General features: G+C 29.0%; 1 protein-coding gene across 1 annotated transcript; it reads right to left on the bottom strand.

Moving 5' to 3' along the window:
• Positions 1-473: 473 nt before the first annotated feature.
• LOC125872595 (laccase-2-like) lies at positions 474-3,681 on the bottom strand. Its single transcript, XM_049553342.1, has 6 exons — positions 3,505-3,681; positions 3,264-3,415; positions 2,367-2,611; positions 2,160-2,288; positions 1,072-2,052; positions 474-667 (listed from the first exon to the last, which is right to left on the bottom strand). Exons 1-6 carry the CDS (start codon positions 3,619-3,621, stop codon positions 537-539), a joined length of 1,755 nt encoding a protein of 584 aa, XP_049409299.1. The 5' UTR covers positions 3,622-3,681; the 3' UTR covers positions 474-536.
• Positions 3,682-15,598: the final 11,917 nt, after the last annotated feature.

Below are 15,598 nucleotides of genomic sequence, written 5' to 3'. Positions count from 1 at the left end.
GATTGAAAGACATTACTCTCTCCGTTCTTCTTCTTTTTAAGTATGTTAATCTTAAGTTTGCTAAGCAATTATTTTATAACAGAATCCATATAATTGACGTGACTTATTATCGAGGCTTTTTGTTTAAAGCAAGTACACAATACTAATCTATCTTTTAACAATATCATTGAGAGGTCAGTATTGTTGAATGTGCAAATAAAGTCTCACATAAGGTGTTAGGATCTAGATTTTTTTATTAATATTAATGACGAGATCTATTATCGCTTTTTGCTTGTCCTCTAAAATTTAATGTAGGTGCAAATTAAATTCTGGTGCTAGATAGTTTTAATGGTGATAATAGGAGCCAAACAAATTGTTTTTATTGATTCATGACAAAAGTTTTACACAAACAAAATCTCCTTCCTCATTGGTGCGACAATTCTTCAATGAAGAATGTGAAGCAAGAAAAACAAAACACACAAATGCAAAACAACTCAAATAAAATTTGTATAATTAACTTATTATTATTGAAAGAAGAATCAGAACTGATGAGTTTGTTAACACATTGGAAGATCAGCCGGAGGTGGGAGCAATTTTTGGTTAGGAAGTTTTCCATCTAACACTATCCATGCCATTCTCAATCCCCAACTCAAATGCACATCAAAGTGACAATGCATCAACCAAACTCCTGCTCATACAACAAAAGAAAAGTTAGTTACGTCTATTTAATTTGTTTACACCGACAATGTAAATAACTTCTACGTTTTCATTATATATAATTTAATCTATTGTAACAGACGACCTGTCTTATTTTCATGTAATTAGTAATCCCATTTTTATGAAATTGTCACTTCAATTATCTTGAGATGGCATCAAAAACAACTAGATTTATCAGGGAGAAAAGAACTTATATATGATAAATAAAACTTAGTTATAATACCTGACACTGTAGTTTAACATGTGATAGCAGATTAAATATCCATTTTACCACGTTACCAATTAATGCTTATTAGTTATTAGTATAATAAGCGACATGATTGTTTAAATATTTTTACAACATCATCGTTAATGTATAGAACTTAATGTACTCACCAGGATTGTCAGCTAGAAATCGAATAGCGACCCAACCACCAGATGGAACTCCAACGGTGTTTCTTTCAACAGGATCCACAAGATTATAACTAGCAGGGTCGTTTTTCGGGTCAAAATTACCAAAACCTTGTCCAACAACATAAAAATTATATCCATGAAGATGAAGAGGATGACTTTCAGCACCAAGAATGCTAGTATCCTGCATTACCACTTCCACTGAAGTATTAAATGGAAGCACCACAACTTTTGTGCCATTAGAGACATTTGTGTTATTTGGAGGGGTGCCAGTGTAATTAAAGGAAACTAAAGGAACACTTGGAAAATCACTAGTATATACTCCATTTGATTTTTTGAAAAAATAAGATTGGAGTAACGCTGTGTTTGGGAGAATCATAGAAACATTATTAACAGAAGCAGCAAATTTTGATGAATTATTAGGACCTTGACATGTTTGATTTTTTGGGCACGGGTTACTACCTAGCCCTACGGTGAAGAAAAAGTGTTTATCAACATTTTGCGGAACATTAGCTGGGAATTTCACACTAGCTAAAGCGCGAAATTTGTTAGTAAAATTGGATACAAATGAAGTGGAATTAATTGGTGGAAGCGTTGGAATTGGAAGATTTTTAATTGAAATATTGTTAGACGATGATGATGGTGAATTATGATGATCGTCGTCATACATAAGAATTCCAGCAATTGTGGAATTATCAAATGTACCTTGTCCAGTAAAATAGGGTCGAGCTACCATAACAAAAGTGGTTTGTTGTGGATTATGATGTGTTTTAAGGAGGACATTTGTGGTTTGCCCAGGAGTAATTACAATTATGTCTGTTTCAAATGGCTTGACATAAAGTGCATCTGCTTCAACAACTGCCATTGTATGATTAGCTATTCTAAAGAAAAGGTCATCATTGAGTGCAGCGTTGATTATACGAAGCATATATGTCTTCCCTGGTTTTACCTTCAACTTAAAAGTATCTGCAACATGCAACGTCAAAATAATTTCTCATGGATTAGTCAATCTATACACTGACAATATAAAAAAAAAAAAACGTTCATGGTATGCGTAAGATAAAAAAGTGTACCCTTAGCAGAACAATTGTATAATGGTCCAGGAAGACCATTAATGGTGTATGAATCAGAGACATTAGGTCCAGCTCCAGTAACAAGTGCTTGATTAATCACAGCCTCAGTATTAGCATTCCACCATTCACCTACATGCATGTTAATTAAAATAATTATAAGTAAAATATAGAGACATTGAGTAGTGTTTAATTATAATTTGATATTACCAAAAATTATGGGGACTTCTTTGTGGGGTTTAGCAAATGGATAAGAAGCATTGTGTTGAGGATAGATGATGAGAGGTCCATAGAGTGTAGCTCTCATCCATGAAATATGAGCATGCCACCATAAAGTTCCTCTTTGGCCAGTAATGGTGAAATTGTAGACATAACTTTGGCCTGTTTGGATTGGACACTGGGTCACATATGCTGGTCCATCTGCCCATCCACTTTGTAGTTGTCTAATACCATGCCTGTTTTATTGAAAATAATTAATTAAGCAGATATAGATAAATTAATCTTTTTATTATTAATATATATGGACAGTTAAAGATTGCTAAAAATAAAGCTAGTTATATAGTAAAAAGAGGCGAATCTAGGGCAAGTTATGCGAGTTCTACTCATATATTGTTCCTCACTCGAACTATGATCTATGTCAGTGAACGTCAACATTATGTCTACGACGAGGTTCGAGTGATGAGAGGGCGATGTCGCGGGGAATTGATCCTTGCTTCTTTAGCTAAATAAAGCATTCAATCAAGTGCATCATTTATCCTTTTCGAAACACAGGTGCTAGCATATAACATGAAATCAATTCTAGTAAATATGCACATGACAGAGAGATCAAGGGTTCACGGACATCGCAAATCTACCTATAAATCCACTGCTGGTTCACGGATACCCCTAACGGTCAAAGTCATAGTCAAACGTGACGCACTTGATTTGTAGATTTAGTTAAGAAATATAGTTGTGCCCAAATCAGGAGTATAATTTTCGGCATGATAGAGATTAACGCTTGATCCTAACTATCAATGTGAATAAAGTAATTTCTAAACTCTAGATTCATCTCTGATCACAATACATAGTATACTTATAATTGAAAATTGAGGAAATAAGAATTCATACCAATGGATGCTAACATTGTTGGAGACGTGATTAACAACTTTAATCACTAAACGATCACCTTCTCTAGCAACAACTCTTGGCCCTGGGAATTTCCCATTCACAGTGACAATTGTCTTTGTTTTACATAACCTTGTCACATTTTTCAATCTTATCTGCAAAAATTTAAAACATTAAAAAAAAAATTGCTCAAAAACAATTCATAAGTATAATTGATTGATTTAGTAAATTTCAAGAGCCCTACGTCAAATTTGTAATGCCTTGTAACGCCAGCAGTGACAAACTCTGGAAATAGCAAAATGCTACAAATGCAGAAAATAACACATAAAAGTGTTGGTCTTGAAAAAACAAAAACACTCATATTGTTTCCTCTTTTCTTAGTTTGGAAAACAAGAGAGATAATGTGAAAGTTTAATTGGTTTATTTGCATGAGTCTATGAGTTATGCTTATATAGGCATGTTTAGACATTATTTAACTTATTATTAGATACTAATTAATTATGTATAATATATATATAATTAAATTGTCAGTATACAGTGAAGAAAAACCTGCAGCCAAAGGAATAAAAAGACTACATGAAAGAGATATTTCACCAATTGGTAAGAGTGTACCTAAAGTCTATCTACACATAACATTAAAAATACTTACCAAGAAATACACATGATATCTCTAACCAAAAAGTTACACTTGTTGGGATATAAAATTTCAAATATATTAGTATACACTCAAACTGCAAAATAACTTTTATATTGAGTATAATTTAACATGTTGTAGCAGATAATCTTATTTCTTATGAATGGTTACCTATAGTATCGTTTAGATAGTTTGGTTGTGTAAAAATTCCTCTTAGATATATTGACAACGTATAAGTTAATTATATTAAAGTACTCCTTATATTGCCTATGTTGGAGTGTGTTCTAGCAAATTTGCATAATTATTTAGTTTCAAAAACTCGAATTTCAACTGTTAATCTTGCTGACCAAGATAATATTTTCTCATCATATGTCATATTCATCTACAATATGCTAATTCATCATTTTCATGTGGGACTGTACCTTAATTAGAAAATTAATTTATCAAAAAAAAAAAGTGTGACATTTGACCCACTCCTTTCTTCCAAGCAAGAAAAGAATGATGATACATTTGGTCGTTCCGTTAAATTTGTTCTGTGATCAAAGCATTACTTACTACTATTTCTTTTTAATAAAGAAAATTTAATTAGGAGAACATGTATTTAAGTGTGTGTTCTAATTCCTTTTTGGTATAATTAGTTATTCTTAATTAATTTGGATTTACAATGGTATAGCTAATTGTTTTTCTTTTTTTTCCCTTCCCTCCATCTCGTCAAGTGCACGTCTAGATAAGAAACATGTGTCTTATTTAAAATTTAAAGGTAAAGATTATATTATATTAACAAATATCATAATCATAGTTAAGTCAACTAATTTTAGAAAACCACTCTCTAAATTTAGTAAAAATTACCATATATTCCAAGCAAAATTTGATATTTATTAATATCATTAATTTCATCTTATATTTTTACATTTGATATTTATTAATATTACTAATTTCATCTTATATTTATTCAAATATAAAAATATAAGATGAAATTAATGATATTAATAAATATCAAATTTTGTATAGAATATATGGTAAAGCACGGTAACATTGGTCATATCATTACCCACTCATAGTTAAAATCCAATTCTTACTAGAATCTGCCCAACAAATTAAAAGAAAAAAAAAGTAGAAAAGAGAAGGTAAAGAAATGTGTCCGAGTAATTAAAATTCTTCTTCGTAATTTATATCCTGAGAGGAAAATAAATACGGAAATAGCAAAAATTGATTTTCAAAAGCTATTAATTAATATGATTACAAGATTTTTATATTTTTACATTTAAATATAAAAATATAAGATGAAATTAATGATATTAATAAATATCAAATTTTGTATGGAATATATTGTAATTCTTACCAAATTTGGAAAATAGTATTTTAAAATTAGTTGACTTAACTATGGTTGTGACACTTGTTAATATAATAAAATCTTGATCTTTAAACTTTAAATAAAACACATGTCTCTCATCTAGTCGTGCACTTGACGAAATGGAGGGAAAGGGTAATGAAGGGGAGCACTGCTACTGACTGTATTTCTTTGTAATAAAGCAACTTAAACTGAAATATAAGAAAGCCTCATCATTAATTCTCTCTGTTTCAATTTATGTGACACTATTTAATATAATTACGCAAAAAACATTAAGAATGACCTCTCGATTGTTCCATTTTTTATTATAGGCACAAAAAATTTAAGAAAGATCACATAAAAGAAAGTTTGATCGTAGGCACAGTCGCAAAAACATTCTGAGACAAATTTTGCGATTTTTTTTTTGGTCAAGTGAGAATTCCTTTTTGTGTTGTTTTGACCGATTTACATAAATAATCCTTTAATCCATTTTAGGCCATTATTTTAATTTTTTTCTTTATTTTCAAAAGTTGTGCAAATAGATGGACAAAATATTAGATTATCGTCTAACATCTATAAATTTTTAAATATGGTCTAACATATTCTCCTAAAAATTTTAATTAGCTCAAAATGAATCTTGAAATCGTGATTTTAAAAAATTCTTAAATAAATAAAAAAAAAAAAGGGTCAAAAACTGAATAAATATCCCAGAAAGAGAGGTAATGAAAGGTTTGTGCTATTTTCATTAGCTATTCATCATTAGTAGGGGTGTATAAAACCGAACCAAAAATTGAATCAAACCGTAAATTAAGTCAACCCGAAAAAAAAGCCCGACTAGTGGTTGGTTTGGTTTTGAAAAAAAAATATCGACTATATTTGAGTTGGTTTGGTTTTAACTAAAAAAAATCAACCCGAGATCAAATCAACCCGACATTATATATATATTTTTAAAATTTTATTTTATACATAAAAATATTTACTTTGATATAATTTTTAAATATTTCTTATACTTTTTCATAGTTTTTATCTTTTAATATATTACTTCAAGTTTGAAACTTAGAATTATGAATGAGCCAATAAAGATTATAGTCCACAGATGTTGGTAATTAATTAATTATAATAAAGCTTAAATCAAAATCAAATTAATATTAATGCAAAAAGAAAATCAATTCAACACTAAGAATGACAATAATATTGAATATTTGTTCTTTAGTTTTACATTGGTTTAGACAATTAAAATACATAATCTAATTTAATTTCCTTTAATATTTAGTCATGTAACTAATACTTATTAAACTTAATTTTAGCATGATTTAATACTTTTAAATTATGATCATTTTCATTATGACTTGTTAATTTGCAATATTTATTTTACGCGATTTCATTATTATTATTTTTGTTGGATATTTTAGTGTCATTAATCATATCATATTGTGTTATATTTTTAAGAAACATCTTAGATAGTTGTATTTTGGTAGGACTAAAAAAATATTTGAAGTACAAGTAAATTATATATTTGTATGAATACTTTATTAGAAAAACCCGAAAAAACCCGAGTTTTATTAATTTGGTTTGGTTTATAAATTTAAAAATTCGACACAAATGATTTAGTTTGATATTTGAAAAGCCCGAACCAACCTGGCAATGTACACCCCTAATCATTAGGATAAAGGGTACTACTTATTGGCCACTGTTACAAATTGTAATTGGTGATTTCCTACACTAATTAAAACTGAGTTAATCTCAAGTTTATTCACCCTACAATTAGATAGTCGAAATCATTTTCATGTACTCTTTGCCAAACTTAAAGACAAAATTGAAATTTTTTATATTAATTAAGAAACTTTTTGTCATCATATATTTTCTTTTTCTAATAATATTACCTCCACATTCAGGAAAAAGTCTTATTCGGTCTGTTATTATTGACGGAGCTCCAAGATAAGTATAATTTTAAATCAAATTATTGATTAAATTTGGATCTTTTCTTTGAAATAATTTGGACACATGGAATCTATGAATATCACGCTTAAAGCTCCATTAACGACAAGGACAAATACAAATTGATTGCTACTATGAAAAATATATGTATGTGTCGAAATTACAATTATTGATGAAAAATCAAGCAATTCCGAATAATACATGGGCAAATTTGAGTCTTTTGTTTATTTAATGGAATGGTGGAAAGGTTTCTTTTACCTACTTTGAACTTTCTTACAATCTGTGGAAAACTAACGAGTTTACTCGTCAAAGCCACTGTCAAATGTCAATGCGAAAAAGAGAAAAAAAATTATTATATGGCTCACACGGTTGGGGATGTAGCAAGAGTCAATGGAAAATTGAGGAAAGATGAAAAGAGAGGAACTTGGAAAGTTGGGAACTTGAAAAGTCCTCTTATGTTTTTGTGAAAAAGGCATTTCTCCCACATAGGTGGTGGAAAGAAAAATAGAAGAGTTTAAATATAGAAACACTCCTATTAATTGTTAAAAGGGTTGGAAAGAGGGACCCCCTCGCGTCGTCGTTTGCTCGACTTCGGCTTTGGAAAATGATCGATCGAGAGATTATTTTTGGACAAAGTTTGTTTTAATTATTTAGTTAAAACGTTTCAATTAATTAGTTAATTAACCGATCGACCCGACTCATCCGCGCGCAACCCGTTTTATTTAAATTCTTTCCCGTTTTATTTGAATTTCCCGCCGTTGGAAGTGACTGTTCTGAAATGTTGCAACTTTCAGAAACAACCATGACCGTTTGAAAGGTTGCAAACTTTCATGAATAGTCATGTGGATTCTGAAAGGGTTGCAACCTTTCGAAACCAGTTTCTCTTGCCTATAAATACATTGATTCTTTAGATTTTTTCCTTATGAATTTTTCTGATTTCTTTTTCTTCTTCTGCACAAAGTTTCTTCGTGTACTTTACTGTTGTTGAGTGGTTCGCTGACACCAGAGTTTTGGGTATCAATACACTGATGATTGAGATCATTCTATCCTGGGAGGCCATATTCCAAAACAGACCTCGGATACTAGAGGACAATAATTTTCTTAAGGGGACACTGTGCATTCAGTGGGCTTGATCTTTTCCGTTGTCTTTTTCCAGATTCTAGTAAGTTTTACAGATTTTAGTTGTTCTGAATTAATATATGTTCTTCTATTCTTACTGGTTCATTAAAACTTTGGTTACTTCGTGTTTCTGCAAAGTTTATTGGAATTAGTAATTCTGTTTTAAACACAGATTGACAACACACACCATTGAAAATAATTATCTGAGATAATTGTTGTTTCATAAATTATGAATTTACCAGCTTGTATTAATTAAGTGATTAGCCACAAGATGAAATTTATTTGAAAAGTAATGACTCGTTTTTTAAAACAATTAAAATGCCTTGTCAAGTGTAGATCGAGGAGCCGGGGTGGGGTGGGGGTATAATAAGATTCAACTCATTTCGATCCACCCAAATTTAGTTTAACCCGCCAATATTCCTACAAACATAAGAAGAANTTAAAACGTTTCAATTAATTAGTTAATTAACCGATCGACCCGACTCGAATCCGCGCGCGACCCGTTTTATTTAAATTCTTTCCCATTTTATTTGAATTTCCCGCCGTTGGAAGTGGCTGTTTTGAAATGTTGCAACTTTCAGAAACAACCATGACCGTTTGAAAGGTTGCAAACTTTCATGAATGGTCGTGTGGATTCTGAAAGGGTTGCAACCTTTCGGAACCAGTTCCTCTTGCCTATAAATACATTGATTCTTTAGATTTTTTCCTTGTGAATTTTTCTGATTTCTTTTTCTTCTTCTGCACAAAGTTTCTTCGTATACTTTACTGTTGTTGAGTGGTTCGCTGACACCAGAGTTTTGGGTATCAATACACTGGTGATTGAGATCATTCTATCCTGGGAGGACATATTCCAAAACAAACCTCGGATACTAGAGGAGAATAATTTCCTTAAGGGGACACTGTGCATTCAGTGGGCTTGATCTTTTCCGTTGTCTTTTTCCAGATTCTGGTAAATTTTACAAATTTTAGTTGTTCTGAATTAATACACGTTCTTCTGTTCTTACTGGTTCATTAAAATTTTGGTTACTTCGTGTTTCTGCAAAGTTTATTGGAATTAGTAATTCTGTTTTAAACACAGACAACACACACCACTGACAATAATTATCTGAGATAATTGTTGTTTCATAAATTATGAATTTACCAGCTTGTATTAATTAAGTGATTAGCCACAAGATGAAATTTATTTGAAAAGTAATGACTCGTTTTCTAAAACAATTAAAATGCCTTGTCAAGTGTAGATCGAGGAGCCGGGGTGGGGTGGGGGTCTAATAAGATTCAACTCATTTCGATCCACCCAAATTTAGTTTAACCCGCCAATATTCCTACGAACATAAGAAGAAACAAAATTAAATATATAAGAGTATTTCATAATTCAAAATATCAACATTTAAAATGTGGATCCGTTACATGAGGAAGGATTATAACGAGAGATTTAGGTAGTAACGAAGAAATGTATGGGCCAGAGTAGGAGAGAGGAGGAATACTGGGCCCGATTTAAGACCAATGGGCCCAATTTGAGGAATAGATATGTGATTTGACAAGAATGTGGTGTAAATAATTGAACAATAATTAGAGGGGTAAATCACATAAATATGCTATATTAAAAAAATATTTACCATCAATAACAATATAACTTTTTTAGCTAAATATAACATTTTTTTGGAATTGAAAATGTTGTACGGTTTATCTTTTCTTCTCTTCTTCCTCTTCTTTTTTTTAATTCTTCTTCTTTGTCTCTTTCTCCGTCATTTTTCTTCTTCTTTCTCATCTTCTTCTTTTTATTCTTTTTCTTCTTCTTTAAAATTTTCATTTAATTAACTATTCTCAAATTAATATTTGCTCATATTTTACTGTCTTTACTCAAGAACATGACAAGAAGGGGAACAGAAAAACTAAAAAATTGTATAGAAATATGTTTTCAAGTAGAAATTTTAATTCTCTAAAATTACAGCGATAAGAGTTCACCATTGTTAGTCATTATAAAGATTCAAATTTTAGATTCATTATTTGAATTTTACGAATTTGTGATTAGTTTGGATGGTTGTTCCTACAAATAATTGAAAATGACGTTTGTAGTTTATATCTCAATTTTGAGAGGGTTTGGTTAAGTTTATAATTGGTAACACACTTATACTACATTTATAATACATGCACATTACATTTTTAATACATATTGCAAATATCACTCATGTTCTTAGTGATACAAACCAAAATAATTTATAAGACACATATAATACATGTTTTATTCAAGAATAATACAAGTTTAATTCAGTTTATCTTGTCTTTCGTTAGTTATGTTTTTCATTTATTCTTAATTTTCTCTTCTAATTCAACTTTAATACTATGTAATACACTTTTAATGCAAATTTAAATCATTTTGTAGTTTATTATTTGTTACTATTAGATTACTTGTTTAATTCATTATTGATATAAGTTTAATTCACTTGATAGATCATTGTCTGGTCTTTCATCGGTTACATTTTTTATTCATGCTTAATTCTCTCTTCTAATTCAACTTTAATATTTGTGTAATACAAGTTAATTCATTTTTCAGTTTATTGGTTAATTTGTTACGATTGAATTACTTGTTTAATTCATTATTGATACAAGCTTTATTCAGTTTACAGATCACAAAATGCTCTTTCGTATGCTACATTTTGGATTCATGTTTAATTCGCTTCTAATTCAACTTTAATATGTGTGTAATACATTTTTAATTCAAGTTTAATTCATTTGGCAGTTTATTATGTTTCTTCATTTGTTATGATTAATTACTTGTCTACTTCATTATTGGTACAAATTTTATTCAGTCTACGAATCATTGACTGCTCTTTTGTTTGCTACATTTTGCATTCATATTTATTTCTCTTCTAATTNTTCATTTGTTACGATTAATTACTTGTCTACTTCATTATTGATACAAATTTTATTCAGTCTACGAATCATTGACTGCTCTTTTGTTTGCTACATTTTGCATTCATATTTATTTCTCTTCTAATTCAATTTTAATTCAAGTTTAATTCATTTTGTAGTTTATTGGTGATGCGTAGAAAAAAAAACATGACTAATCTAGTCATGCTGATTTACTTCAATTTATAAGACATGTATAATATATGTTTATTCATTAACAATATATTTATAATACATTTTGCAGACTTCACTCTCTTTTTAGTGATCCCAATCACATGATTTATAATACATGTATAATACATTTTTAATGCATATTGCAGGCATCATTCCAATTTAGTACAATCTTTAAAAAACAGCATACATAATAACTTTTAGGGTCTAATTTTTTATAAGAGCTACATATTCGTTAACGTTTATTTTGATCCATATCATTTCTTGTACCACATTAAATATTGAAGGATCAACAACTTAAATACCATTATAGTGGTTGACAACATAATTTTCAGGGATATATAGAGAAAGAATGAGCTCAAGATTTTCTTCTCCCTTTAGAGACATAACGAATTGAATTTGGGGTTCAAGATTGTGGATCTTTCAATTGTAGCTTTAAAATATTGATACCTTGCACAGAGAGAATAAAAAAGGAGAAAGAGGAGAGAGAGAAAAAGGAGAAAGAGGCGAGAGAGAAACATAAATCAAATAAATACATAATATTGTTATATATTGATATAAATGGTAATAATTAAAAAGTATACTTAAAATAAGTAATTATTTTTTAAAAGGATCCACCCAAGTAATTAATCCTAATTAGAACCCGTTTGGCCCCAACAATATTCAGGAAAAACTTGGAAAGTGGTGTTTTGTTATATAACTTTGCAAATATATATTTGCCAAGTATCCCAAGTTTCCAAATATTAGAATAACTAGTTTTGGATCAAATCCTAATATTTGGGAATTTTTTAAAAATTAAAAATTACTCTAAACTTTTATATTTTATAAAAAATACCATTATTTATTAATTTCAACTAATATTTGTTACTACATCCTCCGAATAAGTTTGAATTCTAATTTGAGTGATAAAATTGAGAAAAAAAAGAACAATTTGTGTTTAATGTGATAATAATTATAACTGAATCAGTGACAAGTTTGAATATGCAATTAATATATTGTCTTGCCTATATTGTTATTTTGTTATTGTGAATTGGTATCAATTATATTATAGGTTATTTTTAATGGAACATATTCATTATAAAATGATAATATAAATATATGGGTATTTTTAATAATTTTTAGAACTTATGGGTATAAATCATATTTTTGAAATAATCAAATATTTTTGGGAAAATTTGGGGCTAAACACATGGTGAATCTTCACCAAAAACTTCACCCAAATATGAATTGCCAAGAATATTTGAAAAATTGGGGCCAAACGCTAGCTTAATTTTTGTGGCAAAAATTATTAGCGTTCTACATAGGGGTGTGCACTATTCGGATTAATCCGAATAACCAAACCAAACCAAACCGAAATTTTATTTGGATTGGTTTTTTGGTTTTTCGGATTGGTTTTGGATTAATAAATTACTTTGTTTGGTTTTTTGGTTTGGTTTTGGATTTTAAAAGATAAAAACCGAAAAACCGAAAAAAACCGAATTTTATATATATATATATATATACTGTGTGGAGTTGCGTGGTGTGCCACATAAGTCAAAAGGTGTACAAAAAATTACAAAAAAAATTATTTCAAGGGGGTAATAGGACCTTAATTTAGTTAATGTGTGTCTCTGGGATTTCGGTCATAGTCTAGGGGGTACTTGTGTCTTCTCCCTTTTATGTTTGAATTACATCTACAATAGGTATACTTATAAGTATTGTGTTTTAAGTTTTACTTATGATTTATATTAGAAAGTATATTTAAGGGATTAAATATTATTACTTTGGTTATATATGTTCTTAATTATTGACATAACCGAATAACTAAACCGAAAAAAGCCAAACCGAATAGAGAAAAACCAAACTAAACCAAATTTATTTTGGATCGGATTGGGTTACACTTTTACAAAACCAAAAACCGAAAATCCAAACCGAATAGTGTAAAACCAAACCATAAAACCGAATGCACACCCCTAGTTCTACAAAGTGATATTATCTTACTACAATATATAGATAAAATTACCCTATTAACATCGATAAAGGTGATCTAATAAAATATATTAATTTAATCAGGCAAATAATTCAACTTGAATACACCAAGGACTAATATGATTACAGGTGTTCCAATTCCATTTTAAAGATTACTCTACATGTTATGGTTGAAATTTCTCTACCTACTCTAACCTGAAATTTCAAACTTTTATCATTATTATTATTATGTAAATGACAAACTCCAAATAAGTGTTTTTATTTATTGAACTTTTATAATATTAGTTCTAATTATTAAAATAACTTTTTAAAACTATTCGTAGCTAAAAACATTGGCTCATTAGAGAATAGTGTGGAGAAAAAACAAATGTTGCATGAAAAAAACTAATAAAATCATCTTATTTCCATCACATCACATAAGTCTCAATCTCTTAATACAGAGTAGACACATACATGCCCACCATCACTTTCTTCTAGCCTCTCTACTTTAGGAATCTATTCTAAATGCCCCAAACCTATAACGATTATTTTTTGGGTATTTATTACTTCCCATAAAAAATTAAATATATTTATATAAAAAAATACCTAATATTTCTTTTTATCTCCTTTGACATTTGATCCATCATTTTCAAATTAATTATTAAATCACATTCTTGGTTGTTACTCTAAAGTTTAAACATGTAATAGTGATGCGATCTTGCTAATTTAACTGCCATCCACATTACATTTTGACTTATCTTGATAACTCATGTAGATTTTTTTTACTATTTATAATAAATCTTTTTACATATAATAGATTTTTCATCCGATTTTTGATATTCAAATTATTTTTATATTTTAAAAAATTTAAATTCGAAATACAACTATCCTACTACGATCCATGGTGATTATGCACATGGACTTTTTTTATATTTTATATCAGTGCATATGTTTTTTTGAGCTAATATAATGTACCCAATAAGGTGGAGATATATTTGAAGATTAATTCATTTCGATTGATTTTTTTGTTTAGCCATCCTTTCCTAATTAGGGATCAAAATTCAAAACAAATAACATCAGTGTTATAATTTTACCTTTTCATTTTAAATATAAGTATAATTCAGTTTATGGGCTCAAATAAATTATTGACCTTAGTTATTAATACTCCTAGTTAAACGCAACAATTTATTATTCATCTTCAATAACTCTACTTTTAATAACCCTTCTTAAAATGTTTTTATTATCAGTAAGAACAGATCTTTCTGACTCCAAGAATCTTTCTCATATTTACACATATTTAACACAAAATTTGATTTTATCTCTTTGAAAGTTCTTTGTCTCTTCCTTAGTAATTGTCAAATTTATTATATTATATATATTTAATTTTGTTTCGTTCGTTCATTTTTACCTGATATTAAAAATATATTTATTTTTACTTATCTATTTGAAAAATTAAGAGAAAATTTACCACTTTTTTTTTTCATTTTTAGTAATTTTGTGTAAAATTTGATTATTGTCATAAATTGTCCCTCATGCCCTATATTTCTCATTTGTTTTCAATGATTAAAATACTGTTACTCAATCTTGTAGAAAAATACTTGTACCAATGAGTTTGTAGTTTACTTAGAATGTACCTTGTGCATCGCACTTTGCTTTGTTAATATTATATTCTAGGAAAAAAATTCTCAAATTTGATCATGCACTACTATCTGAACTTGAGCAGATTCACTCTAATATATTTTGAATTTAATCTTACCCTGCATTAAGGAAAAGTCTCATTTTATCCTTAGGCCTTAACCCCCTAATGAAATTCTAATCTAAAAAGTTAATTAAGAACAATTGAATTAGATTTGAAACTTTGTCATGAAAATACTTTGACACATTAATTTTGCCCATTTCACACTATAATTCTAACGATATGAATGAACCAAAAGCATAATAGCACATAAAATTGAACAATTTGGAATTATACACATAGACAAATCTGAACTTTTTTCCTTAGTTGTTGGTATATTTTTATTTAAAAGAGGAAAGACTTGAAATTGACATTTACCATATCAGCTACACTTGCCAAAAATCTGTAAAGTAATAAAGACTAACCCACCTGCCAGTAATTAAACCCAACTAAACCCAGTCCTTTTTTCAATATTAGGAAATAAAACACTAAATTTTTACAGAGATATTAACTTACCACAACAAGCCATTTGTTAAATTTTAATTGGTTAAGACAGTGTTTGGTTAGTTTTTTCCGAATCTACAATGTACACGTGTCATCTTTAGATTCTTCTA

This window comes from Solanum stenotomum, chromosome 8 (assembly GCF_019186545.1).
Source record: "Solanum stenotomum isolate F172 chromosome 8, ASM1918654v1, whole genome shotgun sequence".
Classification (NCBI taxonomy): domain Eukaryota; kingdom Viridiplantae; phylum Streptophyta; class Magnoliopsida; order Solanales; family Solanaceae; genus Solanum; species Solanum stenotomum.
Note: the sequence above shows the minus strand (reverse complement) of the source record. Positions and strands in the feature narration are given on the sequence as shown.